This window comes from Rhincodon typus, chromosome 11 (assembly GCF_021869965.1).
Source record: "Rhincodon typus isolate 14 chromosome 11, sRhiTyp1.1, whole genome shotgun sequence".
In the NCBI taxonomy this organism is placed as follows: Eukaryota; Metazoa; Chordata; class Chondrichthyes; order Orectolobiformes; family Rhincodontidae; genus Rhincodon; species Rhincodon typus.
This window is the reverse complement of record NC_063342.1, coordinates 75308112-75323915: the sequence shown is the minus strand read 5'-3', so window position 1 is coordinate 75323915 and position 15804 is coordinate 75308112. Positions and strand designations below refer to the sequence as shown.

Sequence of the window (15804 nt, the reverse complement as noted above, 5' to 3'; positions counted from 1 at the left end):
GAAGAAGGGTCTTTTCTGAAGAAGGGTCTAGGCCCGAAACGTCAGCCTTCCTGCTCCTCTGATGCTGTTTGGCCTGCTGTGTTCATCCAGCTCTACACCTTGATCCCTATAGAGATGGAGAATAGAAAAAATCCTCTTCATATACTGCATACTCTTTGAAACAAAGACAAACATTCAATTTGCCTTCCAAATTACTTGTGTTGCTAATGTCTTGTGATGCCTGTACCAGAAAACCCAGAATTGGGTAGGGTCTCCATGTCAATAATATCTTGTTTCTAATCTTTTCCAACAAAAGCAGATAAATTCATATTTTTCCAAATTGCAGCCAAAATTTTCTCCATTCACCTAAACTATCAATATCCATTTGCAGGTTCCTTTGTCCTCTTCACAACTTACTTCACTATTTTTGTATTGGCAGCAAATTTCAATACAGTACAGTTTGTTCATTCATTCAAGTCATTTTATAGATCAGAAATAGTTACTAGAAGGGTAGTAATGGCAGTTTGTGGAGTGGTATGCTCCTGCTGCGAGAAGTGGGAGGTCAGGAAGAAGTCAAATGCCATTCACAATGATGTCTGCAGGAAGTATACACATTTGCAGCTCCTCTCAGACCGCTTGGATTTACTGAGGAACATACAGGAGCCAGAAAATTTTATAGATAGGAGTTTCAAGAACATGGTCACACCAAGTGTTCAGTCAGATAGATGGGTGACTGCCAGGAGGGGCAGGCATGCAGTGCAGGAGTCCCCCTTGGTCATTCCTCTCTTAAACGAGCATACTGTTTTGAATACTGTTTGGGGGAAATGGCCTCTCAGGGGAAAGCAATCGCAGCAGCCAGATCAGTGGCACCACAACTGACAGTGTTGTATAGCAGGGAGGGTTTAAGTTTAGGCAGATGATGGTGATAGGGGACGCTGTAGTCAGGGGCACAGATAAGCGTTTCAACGGCAGTAAGCGAGACTCCAAGGTGATATGTTGCCTTCATGGTTCCAGAGTCGAGGATGTCTATGAGCGGACAGAGGGTATTCTGAAAGGGGAAGGTGAGCAACCTGAGATGTTGGTCCATACTGGTCCTGATGATATAGGCAAGAAGAAAGATGAGGTCCTGCAAAGGGAATTTAGAGAGTTAGGTAGAAAGTTGAAAAGCTGCACCTCAAGGGTTGTAAACTCTGGAGTACTCCCTGTGTAACAGGCCAGTGAGATGAGAAATAGGAAGATAATCCAGTTGACTGTATAGTTAAAGAGCTGGTGTAGGAGACACAGCTTCAGTTATCTGGATCATTGGATCTCTTCCAGGGCAGGAGGGACCTGTATATGAGACAAGTTGCACCTAAATTGAAGGGTCAATAATATCCTTGAAGGGAGGCTTGCTAGTGCCACTCAGGAGAGTTTAAACTCAGTGGCAGGGGGTATGGGAACCAGAACAGCTGGTCAGCATGTAGAGTGATTGAGGAGATTTTGAGGTTAAGTTAAGTAAGTGTAATAGGAAGAACAGGCGGCTGGACCACGTTAATGAACATAGCAGAACTGACGGTCTGAACTGTGTTTATTTCAACGCAAGCATAACTATTGAGGCACATGAGCTTAGAGCCTGGATTAGGATATGGACCAATGATGTTGTAGCCATTATAGAAATTTGCTTGAGAGAAGAACAGCACTTGGACCTCAACATTCCAGGATTTAGATGTTTCAGGTGAGAAAGAGACGAATGTAAAAGGAGTGGGGGAGTTGCATTACAGATTAAGAAGAATGTCACAGCTGCACTAAGAGAAGACATCTTGGAGGGCTCATCCAGCAAAGCCATATGGATAGTGCTCAAGAGTAAGAAAGCTGCTTTAAATCCTCTCACTTTCTTCAGATCAAAGATGTGGCCATGGGTATCCTCATATCCTCAATTATGCCAGTCTCTTTGTGGGGTACATGAAACATTCCTTGTTCTCAGTCCTACTTAGGCCCTTCCCCACAATTGTTTCTTTGGTACATCGATTACATCATCAGTGCTGCTTCTCTTCCTTGTCTGGAATTAGAAAAATTTATCAATTTTGCTTCCAACTTCTCCCCTGCCCCACCATCACCTGGTCGAACTCGGATTCCTGCCTCACCACCTCGACATCTCTGTTTCCATTTCTGGGGATAAGCTGGCCACCGATATCTATTACAAACTCACTGACTCCCACAGTTAATTGGACTATACATCCTCACTCTGATTCCTATAATACTCCATTCTATTCTCCCAATTTCTGTTTCCATCGCGTCTGTTCCGATGATGCCACCTTCAACACGATGGACTCAGAATTTCCTCAACTGAGGAATCCCTACTACTATACTTTACAGGGCCCTCAGCCATGACTGATCCATCTCCCATGCTTCTGCCTTCACCCCTTTCCCATCCACAGGACCAAAGGGTCCTCTGGTCATCACTTCCCACCGCATTAGCATCTGCATCCAAATGCATCATAGGCTGCCATTTCCACCATCTCCAGCGGGATGCCACTAGCGGACGCAAATTCCTTTCCTTTGTCAGTCTTTCTCAGGGACTGTTCCCGCCGGGACACCTTGGTCCACTCCTCCTCCACTCCCAACACCTCCCCAAAGCACCTTCCCATACAATGGCAGAATGTGTAACACCTGCCCATTTACTTCCTGCCCTCCTCACTATCCAAGGCTCCAAATGTGTATTCCAAATAAAGCAGCAATTTACCTTCATTTCACTCAATCTAGTCTAGCATCCCCTGCTCACAATGTGGTCTCCTCTACACTGGGGAGACTGGGTGACTGCTTTGCAGAACACTGACTTTCTGTCCGCAAAAATGACCGTGTCTCTGGACAACATCTCTGTCTCGTGTCTAGGCTCAGTACAAGCTGGAAGAACAGAACCTTGTTGTCTTATTGGGGACCCTGCAGCCTTCGGGATCCAATATCGAGTTCAATAATTTGAGGGGTTGAGCAGCTTCTTCCATATCCTTTACCCACGCCCAGCACCAAGCCCTATCAGTCCTTCAGTGCCAGGGGCTTAGATAAGGGAGAACTTGTAGATGCATCCAGGAGGGCTTCTTGAAACAATATGTAGATATTCCAACTATGAAAGGGGCTGCATTAAACCTTGTACTGGAAAATGAGGCTGGCCAGGTTCGGTGAGGGAGCATTTTGGAATCAGCGGTCATAATTCTGTAAATTTTAAAATAATTCTGAATGAGGATAAGACTGGTCATCAAGTGAAAGTGGCAAACTGGGAAAAGGTAGGAACTGGAGAAAATAGATTGGGGGAGGCTGATGGAAGATAAATCCACATGGAAGTCTTTTAAAGGCTGGTTGATCAGAATTCGGGACCAGCATGTTCCTGTGAGGATGGAAGATAAGGATGGCAAGATTCAGAAACCCTGGAATGAGAAGAATTAGTGAAAGTTTAATCAAAAAGGAAAAAAGGAAGCGTATGTAAGGCTTAGGAAACTGGAATCAAACAAGTCCCTTGAGGAATGTAAAGATGCAGGAAGGAACTAAACAAGAAATTAGGAGAGCTAAAAGGAGCCAAGAAATATCCTTGGCAAGTAGGATGAAGGAGAATCCCAAGGCATTTTATATGTAGATCAGGAGCAAGAGGATAACTAGGAAAAGGAGAGGTAGACTGAAGGACAATGGAGGGAATTAACGCATGCAGCCAGAGGAAGTGGGTGAAGTCCTTAAGAGTACTTTGCATCGGTTTTCACCAAGGAGAAGAATATGGATAATGGTAAGATTAGGGAGGGGCATGTCAATATTAAGGAGCAGGTAGCATTGAGTGTCTCGAAAACATGAAGGTAACTAAGTCCCCAGGACCTGAAGGAATCTATCCCAGGATTATGAGGCAGGCTAGGGAGGAGATTACTGTAGTCATGACAGATACCTTTGTATCTTCTTTAGTCACAGACGAGATTCCAGAAGACCGGAGATTAACAAATGTTGTTCTTTTATTTCAGAAAGGCAACAGGAATAAACCACTAAATTATAGGCCGGTGAGCCTTACATCAGGGGTAGGGAAATTATTGGAAACAATTCTTACGGGCAACATTTACTCATATTTGGAAAAGAATGGAATTATTAAGGTTAGTCAGCACAGTTTTGTGTAGGCATGGTCTTGTCTGACAAATTTAATTGAGCTTTCAGAGAAAGTGACAAAGGTGATTGATGAGGGTAGGGTAGTGGATGTTGTCTATATGGATTTTAATAAAGTATCTGACAAGGTCCCTCATCATAGGCTGGTCCAGAAGATTAAGTCACATGGGATCCACCGTGACTTAGTGAGTTAGATATAAAATTGGATTGGTCATAGAAGACAAAGTGTAGTTGTGGAGGGGTGCTTTTCTGACTGGAGGTCTGTGTTGTTCTACAAGCATCAGTACTGGGATCTCTATTGTTTGTAATATATATAATGATTTGGATAAAAATGTCAAGTTTGCAGACGACTCAAAAATTGGTGGAGTTGTGGATAGTGAAGAAGGCTATCAAAGGATTCATACAGCGAGATATAGATAGTTGGAAAGTTGGCTGGAGAAATGGCAGATGGTGTTTAATCCAGACAAGTGTGAGGTGATGCATTTTGGGAGGTCAAAACCAAAAGGAAAGTATACAGTAAATAGCAGGACCCTTAAGAGCAATGATATACAGAGGGAAAAAGTGGTAACACAAGAGGATAAGGTGGTAAAGAAGGCATACAGCAATTTTGGCTTCATAATTTGGGGCTTGAGGATAAAAGTTGGCAGTTCATCTTGTTGCTATATAAAACTTTCATTCAGCCACAGTTGGAATGTGTGTGCAGTTCTGGTTGCCACACAATAGGAAAGATGTGGAGGCTTTGGAGAAAGTACAAAAGAGGTTTACCAGGATGTTGCATGGATTGACGTGTATTCGAGTTTGATTTATTGTTGTCACAATAAGTGAAAAACATTGTTATTGCATGCTCTACAGGCAGATCATGCCATACAAAGTACATTAGGGTAGCAGAACAGTGTGCAGGATACAGTGTTACAGCTGCAGATAGGGTGCAGAGATAGGTAGAGAGAGAGAGATCAACTTTAACATTTGAGCGGTCCATTTAAAAGTCTGATAACAGCGGGGAAGAAGCTGTTCTTCAATGTGTTCGTACGTATAATCAAACCTTTATAACTTCTACCAGTCAGGGCTCAGAGGGTTCTTTGATTATGTTGGTGCTTTCCCAAGGCAGTGGGAAGTATAGATGGAGTCAATGGATGGAAGGCTAGTTTGTCTGATGGGCTGGGCTGTGTCCATGACTCTGTAGTTTCTTGCAGTCTTGGCAAGCGCAGTATTAGCTATAAGAGGAGGTTGGACAAACATGGATTGATTTTGCTAGAGTGCTGGAGGCTGAGGGGTGACCTGATCAAAACATATAAAACATGAGCGGCGTGAATAGGGTGGAGTGTTTTTCATAGACAGTATCTTTTTTCCTGGGTGGAAATGACAAATTCTAGAGGTATAGATTTAAAGTGAGCAGGGTGAAGTTTAAAGAAGGTGCCTGGAATGTGCTGCCGGGTAGTAGAAGCAGATATAATTGCAAAGTTTTAAGAGACATTTTGACAGACATATGAACACGCAGGGAATAGAGGAATACAGACCATGGACTGGTAGATGGAATTAATTTCGAATGGCATCATGATCGGCACAGACACGTGGGCCGAACCACCTGTTTCTGTGGCTTTAATGTTCTATGTTCTATATTTGTGGCCCCAGCACTGACCCCCATATCATTTCATTTGTTACAGTTTGCTAATTATCTATTTTATCCCAATTATTTGATTCCTGTTCATTAGCCAATTCTCTATCTATGCTAGTGGACTACCCGCACCCCACCCCTCTCATTATCAGAAGCTCTTGTATTGTAGCCTTTTACAAAACTCCTTATTGAATGCTTTTTGGAAAGGCTTTTGTTTATTGTGAACGTCATCACCAGGTAGAATAACCAGCATGCATAAGCAGAAACACTTGTACTTGTGTGATTTCACTGGAACCTATATGTAATTTTTTTCCAATAATGTGGTAACACTCATCCTGTGAATAACAAAATGGATCCAAAATAAACAAACTGTTTCAATCACATACTGATTTAATTTGGTTGTGGTTTTACAACTTAATTATTTTGAAATGAAGGTGGGGCAGTCGGCTCACACACTGGTGCTAACTTCACTGCATGTGTGCAGAGAAATGTGTTGCGGCCAGTTGACAGCACCAGCCCCCATCTGTGCGTGGGCCACTAGCCATTTTACTGGCCACTTGGCATTTGAAGTAATCGCACGGTTTTGGAAATCCAAAAATACCACATCTACTGGCTGTCCTTTATCTACTTCCTTGTTACACCTTCACAGATTTCCTTTTATTAAAATCATGCCGACTGTCTGATTTCACTGCAGTTTTCTAAATGTCCTGGTACAACCTCTCCAATAATAGATTTTAACAGTTCTCTCAATGACAGATTTTAGACGAACTGGACTATAGTTTCCTGCTCTGTCTTCTGCCTTTTTTGAACAGAGACGTTACATCTGTGGTTTATTAATAACTCACTCATGATTTCCAAAGCGTGGATGGGTGTAGCTCCAAAAACATTCAAGAAGCTTGACACAATCCAGAATAAAGCAGCCCACTTGACTAGCACACTATCCACTATGATCATCATTAATTCCCAACACCAATACACAATGGTAAGCACTGTACACAACGCACTGCAGAAATTCACCAGGGTCCCTTCATCAGCATCTTCCAAACCCATGACCTCTATCAACTAGAACAACAGGGTGGCAGATGCATGGGAACACCACTACCTGTAAGTTCCTCTCCAGGCCATATCATAAGTTGGAAATATATTGCTGTTCCTTCAGAGCCACTGGATCAAAATCCTGGAACTCCCTCCTGAACAGCACTGTGGGGATCTTTACACCAAATCGACAGTAGCGGTTCAAGAAGAGAGCTCACCGCCACCTTCTCAAGGGCAATTAGAGATGGGCAATAAATGCTGGCCCAGCCAGAGATGCTCACATTACAAGAACAAATAAAAATGTAAGTTATTATGACTCAGAAAAAATTTTCTCTGATCAGGTTTATGCACATATTTGTCAATTGTGGTGTACCAGAATATACGTTACACCCTAGGATTTCTGCTCCAGGATGTTGTCAAAAGGGGTCCATATTGTGGGTAGGCTTAAATTATGATCTGCAGCTTTTTCATGTTTTCATTCCATTTGAATGCATTAATGCAATCCGAGCAAAATTACATGGGATATTAGCCTGATCTTACCTGTTGTACATGCCTTGAGCATTAAATCACAATGTCTCACAATCTGTAGTCCTAAATAGTGGATGGCCATGTTCAGCCCCACTCACTAACTGTATCAAACAGTTAGGTATTCACACGGAGCTCCTCAGCCTTTAAACTCAACACCATTTTTACTAAAATGGTGACTTGTTGCATTAGATGAATGTGCGTTTGAAGGTTCTAGAGACAAGCATTGCGATGGGTAAAGAAAGAGCGTGTTAATAACTGAAAGGATGGCCACAAATGGATCCCAACCATCAAACAATCTCACAAAATCTACCATTTCAATCATACACAAGGCAGAAACTGTGATTAGTAAACTGTCTGCCTGGTCACTTAACAAATTGTTCGAACTATTTTTAAGCAGAAATTAACTTTTTTGAAATAGAAGCTAATGGTATGACTGGATTAGGCATTCAGAATGCAGAACAAAGAGCGTTAGAGCAGGGCTTTTCACATTATCGGAGACCGGGGTGGTCCCAAAGAAGTGTACAAACAACAAGACACTTTGAAGTTTAATTAGGAAATGCAACAGCCAATTTGTTTTCAGCAAAGTTCTGTGATCAGCAATGTGAAAAATGGCCAGTAAGTATCTTTATTAGTGGCGGGGATAAATATCAATTAGGACAGTGGAGAGAGCTCTTCTCCAAAATAAAAATGAGTGTGAATGGAGCCTTATTTGGATATCACATTGGCTCCTTTGTTACGCCCTGCACCATGGCCTCAAGTATCTCTCTGCAATTGGCAAACTACGCCCATCAGAATTTTATACTGCTTCTGTTTCACAATGTGCTCTGGCAATGCACAACAGTCAAAGTTCCTCAAAATAATACATGTCTTAACTCTTACTTTGTTGGCCAGTGTTTCACTCTCTTCTGTATTTTCGTTGGTCTTTTCATATGATTTGCCAACTTTGGCAACAAAGTCCTTCACAGTCTCGCACAGGATTCTAACAGACAAAATATGAAAATTGGTTGGATTACGTCAGCTCTGTAACTTTAATCCAGTTACCAAATCTGGCTCAAAGAACGTCTGGAGGTCTACAAACTAATTTCCCACCACCAAAGATCACTTCCACAATGCATCCATTCTCATGGCATACCACCTTCATAAAGCCAATCATTACCTGAATGTCAGTCAAACAACCCTTTTTCCTATGTTTAATATTTCTTGAACTAACAAACAAGGTGATCCAAATAATTTTCTGTGTAAAAGTATTATTGTACATTGCTGAATTGTTTTTTTTTTTACGGTTCTGGAAATTAATCTTGAATTCCTCAATACTGCATGGTTATCTTGAAGAATTTTCAAACTACAAGGGAAGAGATTGCTGAGGTATTTGTATGTTCAACAGCCATGGGTGAGGTGCCAGAAGACTGCAGGGTGGCTTACAGAGTCATACAGCATGAAACAAACCCTTCGATTCAACTCGTCCATGCTGACCAGATAGCCTAAACTGATCCAACCCCATTTGCCAGCTTTTGGCCCAAGCCCCTCTGAATCCTTCCTATTCATGTAATCACGCAGATGCCTTTATATGTTATAACTGTACCCGCTTTCACCACTTCCTCTGGCAGCTCATTCAAGACACACACCACCCTTTGTGTGAAAACGCTGCCCCTCAGGTCGCTTTTATATCTTTCCTCCCCTTACTTTAAACCTAGCCCTCTAGCTTTGAACTCTCCTACCCTGGGAAAAAGACCTTGGCTATTCAATCTTTCCACACCCCTCATGATTTGGCAAACCTCTATAAGATCATCCCTCAGTTTCCAATGCTCCAGGGAAAATTCAGCTTATTCAGCCTCTACCTACAGCTCAAACCCTCTAATCCCCGGCAACATCCATGTAAATCTTTTCTGAATGCTTTCGAATTTAACAAAATCTTTTGTATAGCAGGGAGACCATATTTGAACACAGTATTCTAAAAGTAAACTAATCAGTCTTTGCCTTTCCAAATGCATGTAAATCCTGACCCTCAGAATCCCCTCCGACAAGTTGCCCATCACTGACATCAGGCTCACCAGTTTATAGTTCCCTGGCTTTTCCTCACCACCTTTCTTAAATAATGACACCACATTAGCCAACCTCTCGTCTTCCATCACCTCATCCGTGGCAATCAATGATACAAATATCTGAGCAAGGGGATCAACAACCAAATCCCTGGCTTCCGACATAGGTCTTGGATAAACCTGATCGGGTCATAGTGATCTATCCACCTTTATGCATTTTAACACACCCAGCATCTTCTCTTTTGTAACATAGATACTTTTCAAGATATGATGACTATTTATTTCCCAAAGTTCTCTAGCTTCCAATTCCTTCTTCACTGCAAATACTGACATGAAGTACTTGTTTAGTGTCTCACCCATCTCCTGTGGTTTCACACATAGACAGCCTTGTTGATCTTTAAGGGGTCTTATTCTCTCCCTAGTTACTTTTTTGCCCTTTACATACTTGCAGAATCTCTTTGGATTCTCCTGAATCCTATTTGCCAAAGCTATCTCCTGTCCCCTTACCAAAGGCAGTAAGGAAAAGCCAAGGAACTACAGACTGGTGAGCCTGATGTCAGTGGTGGGCAAGTTGCAAGAGGGAATTCTGAGGGACAGGATTTACATGCATTTAGAAAGGCAAGGACTGATTAGGGATAGTCAACATGGCTTTGTGCATGGAAATCATGTCTCACCAACTTGATTGAGTGTACCGAAGAGGTGACAAAAGAAGATTGATGAAGCTGGAGCGGTAGACATTGTATATATGGACTTCAGCAAGGTGTTCAACAAGATTCCTCATGGTAGACTGGTTATCTAGGTTAGTTCACATGGTGTCCAGGGGGACCTAGCCAATTGGATACAAAATTGGCTTGAAGGTAGGAGACAGAGGGTGATGGTATGATGGTTGTTTTTTGGACTATAGGCCTGTGTCCAGTGCTGTGCTGCATGGATTGTTGCTGGGTCACTGCTTTTCATCATTTACATAAATGATTTGGATGTAATTATAGGAGGTATGGTTAGTAAGTTTGCGGATGACAACAAAATTGGTGGTGTAGTGGACAGTGAAGGAAATTATTTCACAGTACAACAGGATCTTGATAAGATGGGCCAACGGGCTGACGAGTGGCATATGAAGTTTAATTTAGATAAATGTGAGGTGCTGCAATTTAGTAAGACAAACCAGGGCAGGACTTAAACAGTTAATGGTAAGGCCCTAGGAGTGTTGCCAAACTAAGAGACCTTGGGGCGCAGATGCATAGCTTCTTAAAGAGGCTTCACAGGTAGACAGGATGGCGAAGGAGGGCATTTGGTATCCTTGTCTTTATCGGTCAGTGAATTAAGTACAGGTATTTCAGCTATAACGTGTGTTTCATTAACGCAAATTGGCTGTAATGCGATGGATGAATTGTGGATGCTGTTTGGATAATGTGAACTTTCTGCTGTACAAGTATAGCGATTTCCTTGCAACCTGATTTTCTAAGGCGACTTTCTACAATGCAATTTTCTTTTGTGCGAGGTCACACTAGAACATAACTATTGCATTATAGGAGAAATACCTGTATAGGAGTTGGGATGTGGTGTTGTGGCTGTTCAGGGCATTGGCGAGGTCAGTCTTAGAATACTGTATTCAGTTCTGGTCTCCTTGCTAGAAGAAGGATGTTGTCAAACTTGAAGGGATGCAGAAAAGATTTACAAGGATGTTGCCAGAATTAGAGGGTTTGAGTTATAGGGAGAGACTGAATAGGCTGGGGCTATTTTCCCTGGAGTGTTGGAAGCTGAGGGGTGACCTTATAGAGGTTTATAAAATCATGAGGGGCATGGATAGGGTGAATAGCCAAGGTGCATGTATGAAACAGGCTGCCAGAGAAGGTGGGTACAATTACAACATTTAAAAGGCAGCTGGATGGGTACATGAAGAGGAAGGGTTTGGAGGGATATGGGCCAAATGCTGGAAAATGGGACTATATCAGTTTAGGATATCTAGTTGGTGTGGCCAAGTTGGACCGAAGGGTCTTTTTCTGTGCTGTATAACTCTATGATTCTCTAGTTCTTCGACTGGGTTTTCACTACGTCAGTGATCAAAATGATGACATCAAAAGACATAATACAAGTCATTAAGACAGAACAAGAAAGGGCAAAGTACTGCAGATGCTGGAGGTCTAAAATAAAAACATGAACTTCAGGTAAAATGCAGCAAGTCTGGTAGCGTCTGTGGAGAGAGAAACAGTTAATGTTTCAAATCCAATATAGCTCTAATTCAAAACTTCAGTTCAGTTCTGAAGAAGAATCATAATGAACACAAAATGTTAACTCCATTTTATTCTCCACAGATGCTGCTCGACCTGGAGAGTTTCTTGAGCACTTTCTGTTTTTATTTCATTAAAACAGTCCTCACCCTTTCATTGCATGCGAGTAGTTGTTGCACTGATTTGGGCACTGATGCCTGTTGTCAAAAAATCATTTGTCACAAATTCCCTGCAGTACTTATCCCTCGCACTGTGGAACCTTACTTCATCATGGAAAACAATAAAGCAAATAAAATTTAATGGAGATACATTTCGTCCAGATGAATTCCTGATCTTCTCACTGGGTAAGTGCTCTAGAGACGGCCACATTAATAATGTAGAGGTCACATCAATGTGCTAAAGTTGACCGTTAGCTTTATTTGTTCAAGAAAAACATGATTGCTTCATATTTTCATTTGGATAGATTATTTTACGAAGCAACATACTGAATGCAGCAGGGAAATTTCTTAACCAAAGGCAGAACTAAAACATTTTATCACAACATAAACCTCTGTATTAGAGGTCAGCACAGCTCCCTTGTCTGTTTTGAAGCAACTTGTTACCTTTAGACTATGCACATTGTAGCTATGCATCTCTAAAACCTTTCAGTTCTTTTATAGTTGAAGGAAATGAGATTTGCTTTTGTTAAATTATTTTGCTCAAGGCTTGAGGAGAAAGCTCAAATTGAACTTTAAAGAATAAACCTAGAATGTAGCCAGTTTATTTCCCATTGTTTGAACGACTGTTTGAAGCTGTGCAATATCATTTTAACACCTTCTGAATTGTAAAACATAGTTGTGCAAATCCATAATTGTGTACATGTACTTTTGCGACATTGTGTTTTCACCTTCTAGCAGGTAAATAAACACATGTAGCTTAATTGTTTTTCAAAACAAGTAGACAGCAGCCTGCTCTGAGCATTTAGCCTACTCTATGTTTCACCTGTCTAACTCACAAGACTTAAACTAGGGCTAAAGGAGGTAAACTGTGAGGATAAATCATATAGATTTGGCTTATTTTGCCTTGAGAGCCGAAGATTGAGGGTCAATCATGTGGAGGTGTTTACGATGATTAAATAATTTGATAGAGTAGACAAAGAGTAACCATTGTCCCTATTTGGCAGTCAGAACTAGGGAATATTACCTCAAAAACTAGAGCTGGGCCATTCAACTGTGATGTATTTCTTTTCACGCTAAGGGCAATTGAGATCTTGACCTCTGTCCACCTAGGAAGGTGTTAAGACTAGGGAGTCAGCTGAAATTTTTAAAATTGAGATTGAGAGATTAGGAATGATATTAATAGCTATGGAACCATTGCAGGTAAATTAAGATCCAATCCATTACAATTGGCAGAACTGGTCTGAGAGGCTGAATGGCTTACTACTGCCCTACACTTTGCTGGGAAGTGGTGGCTCTAAAGTTATTATACTTGTTTTCCTTCTCTTGCACACAGAGTTAACTCAATCCTGGTGGCACGTGAAATCAGGGATCAACCTACCAACCCCTAATCAAATCAATTACATAAAGTTCACACTGTCAGAGCAAAGAAGATTTTAAAAAACCCAAAAAGGTTCAGGGAGCATGAATAAACAATAGAAATTCAAATGTTGAATAATAAGACTGCCTATCCTACTCACATCTGATTCAAAGGAAGAGACCTCACATAGCAATGGTGCTGCATGGGGAGTCTTTCTCATGGATCAGATAATATATCAAATACATTAATCACTTCTGATTCTTCCCATGTAGATCTGTATAAGTCAGGAAGCTGACTAACATTCTTGCACAGATATTTCACGCATCAAGCAACTCACTTGGCAGACGATATTACAACCGAGTGCTGGTCGGAGTTGAGGATTTTGGTGAGGTGAGCAGCAACTGAATCCTCATAGGCTGATATCTGCAACTGAGAGGAAAAAGTTAGACATCCCGGATGCACTGGATTGGCCAAAAATTCCAGACATCTGATGAGATTTATCTTCAATTATATTCATCATGACAGAAGTGCAACATGTCTCCTAAATATACCCATGTTCACAATATCCTGACTGTCGTCCACTGTCCTCAGAACCTGCATAAAAATAGATACTGAAAATACTCTGAAAATACACAGGCAGCACCTGTGGAGAGAAACAGAGTTAACCTTTCAAGACAATGGCCTTTCTTAACAAATGAATGAAGGAAGATAGAAATATGACAGATTTTAAGTCAGTCCGGATAAGCAGAAGGGAAGATCTGTGATAGGGTAAGTGGCAGGAGTGAAAATGTGACATAAGGCATCATGGTACAAAAGCCAATCGGACAGGTGCAGAATCAAAAGAGGTGTCTAGATGGAGAGCAAATGACTGGAAAGCGGCCATCCAACTACAAAGTGAAGGAATAAAGAAATGATCCACTAAAACCGATCTCGCAAGAAAGAAACAAAAAATAAAAAGGTCATAAGTGGAAGTAGCTGAATTCATTAGTGAATCCAGAAGGATTCAAATGGTGAGGTGTTGTTTCTGGAGCTTGCATTAGCTTCACTGGAGTACCGCACTAGAAGGAGGACATAAAAAGATCCAAGTGTAAGCAAGGTAGAGGGACTAGTATTGAAATGACCAGTAACAGAAAGCTCAGGGTCATTACTGTGAACTGAAAGAAGGTGTTCCACAAATTGGTGACACAGTCTGTGTTTGGTCTTCCCAATTTATCAGTGTTTCAAGCGTGTTGTTTCTCAACTGAGGAGCAGTAGCAGATATATACACAGGAAGTGGCATTGTCACTATCCCGACCTCTGAGCAAGGAGGCGTGGGTGCAAGTCCCACCTGCTCCAGAGGTGTGAAGTAACATCTCTGAAGGGGTTCATTAGAAAATATCTATAGCCTACAAAGTGACCCTCACCCATTGGGTATTGTTATTCTGTTTAACATGTTTGGACATGATATGACACACCTCCAACAGCAGATGGGACCTCAACTTCTAGCCCGAAATACTACCAGTATTCCCTTACCAATTGGGCGTATCTATTTCTCTCTGTCACATTTTTCAAGTTTTCATTCCGTTCTTTGATCCGACCATAATGATTTACAGATGCTCTACACATCCTTTATGTTTTGATATTCCCAATACATTCAATTACACCTTGCTTGTTTTATCATTTAAATTCTCCTGTCCTCCACTGTATCACGGATCTCCCATTTTGTTCTTTCCTCCTAACTTCTCTAATTCAGCCTTGCTTTGCTGGGTTTGTAAATGCATCATCAAAATGTTCAAGCAGAAGCAATCGCTGCAGGACAGCCTGCCAGATTAATATCTACACATCACAACATTTTCAAGCTTCACAGTGCATCCAAAGTATCTGTACTGGTAATTGCAGACCAAATCTATCCAATATTATGATTATTCAACTGAAAGGATCTCTGGCTTAGTTTACGCCAATACATCTCAATATTATCCATAAAAAAATAAAACTTCCATTTTCAAAAACTCAGGCTAAATTTCCCCAAGCTTCATTCCTATTTAGTCTGCTTGGTTCACAATGCTCCTGATTTTTGCAACAATGAATTGTAATGGAGCAAATGTCCATGAAGTAAGGCACGTGGACAGGAATCCAGCCTTACCAGATTCATTCTTTCCCATTCTGGATCTGAGCAAAATGATGTTCTGTAACTCAAAGCTTGTGTGCATTTCGCAATGCTAAAGACTCACTTGGGATTCCTCAGCATCCTCCTCTGGGGTCACTGCCAGGGCATGTTTCGGTGGTATTTTTATTTCATACGTCATAATGCTCCATCTGTGTAAAAACAAAAGCAGGTCTTATTGAATTACCATCTGCTGACCAATACAACACAGGAGGCCCAAGAACATACAAAGCTGACAGCTGTTTGAACATTCAGTACTGTAATATGTGATCTTTAGCTGGCAAGGGAACACAGTAAACAAATTACATTTGACTTAAGCAGCTTCAAATACTGTACAACATATTATTACATTAATCAGTACAAAGCAATAAAGCAATGTTGTGTTTATGGAAGTTATCTCTGATGACATTGTACTCACAGTGAACAATGATTGATCCTTCTGACAGGGGTGTTACGCCATATAGAAGTCATGGGACAAAAACATGGAATTCAGTCCATTAACTCACACCAGTGTTTACCCTCATCACATACCCATTCTTCCACTATTATCTCTCCATCCATCCAAAACGTTGAGGCAGACTTTGACTCAGGCACCAACTGAAGGAGCAA

The 15804-nt window shown here is 41.3% G+C and overlaps 1 protein-coding gene across 1 annotated transcript in view; it reads right to left on the bottom strand.

Annotated features, from left to right (window-relative positions):
* The window catches only part of LOC109919377 (diacylglycerol kinase eta-like), a 139952-nt gene extending 124603 nt beyond the window's left edge, over nucleotides 1-15349 (bottom strand). Inside the window, exons 1-3 of the mRNA XM_048602936.1 lie at nucleotides 15263-15349; nucleotides 13390-13481; nucleotides 8150-8249 (exon numbers count right to left, since the gene is read on the bottom strand). Of these exons, the coding sequence (XP_048458893.1) occupies nucleotides 8150-8249; nucleotides 13390-13481; nucleotides 15263-15337 (267 nt within the window). The 5' untranslated portion in view covers nucleotides 15338-15349. The remainder of the gene's footprint in view (nucleotides 1-8149; nucleotides 8250-13389; nucleotides 13482-15262) is intronic.
* Nucleotides 15350-15804: the final 455 nt, after the last annotated feature.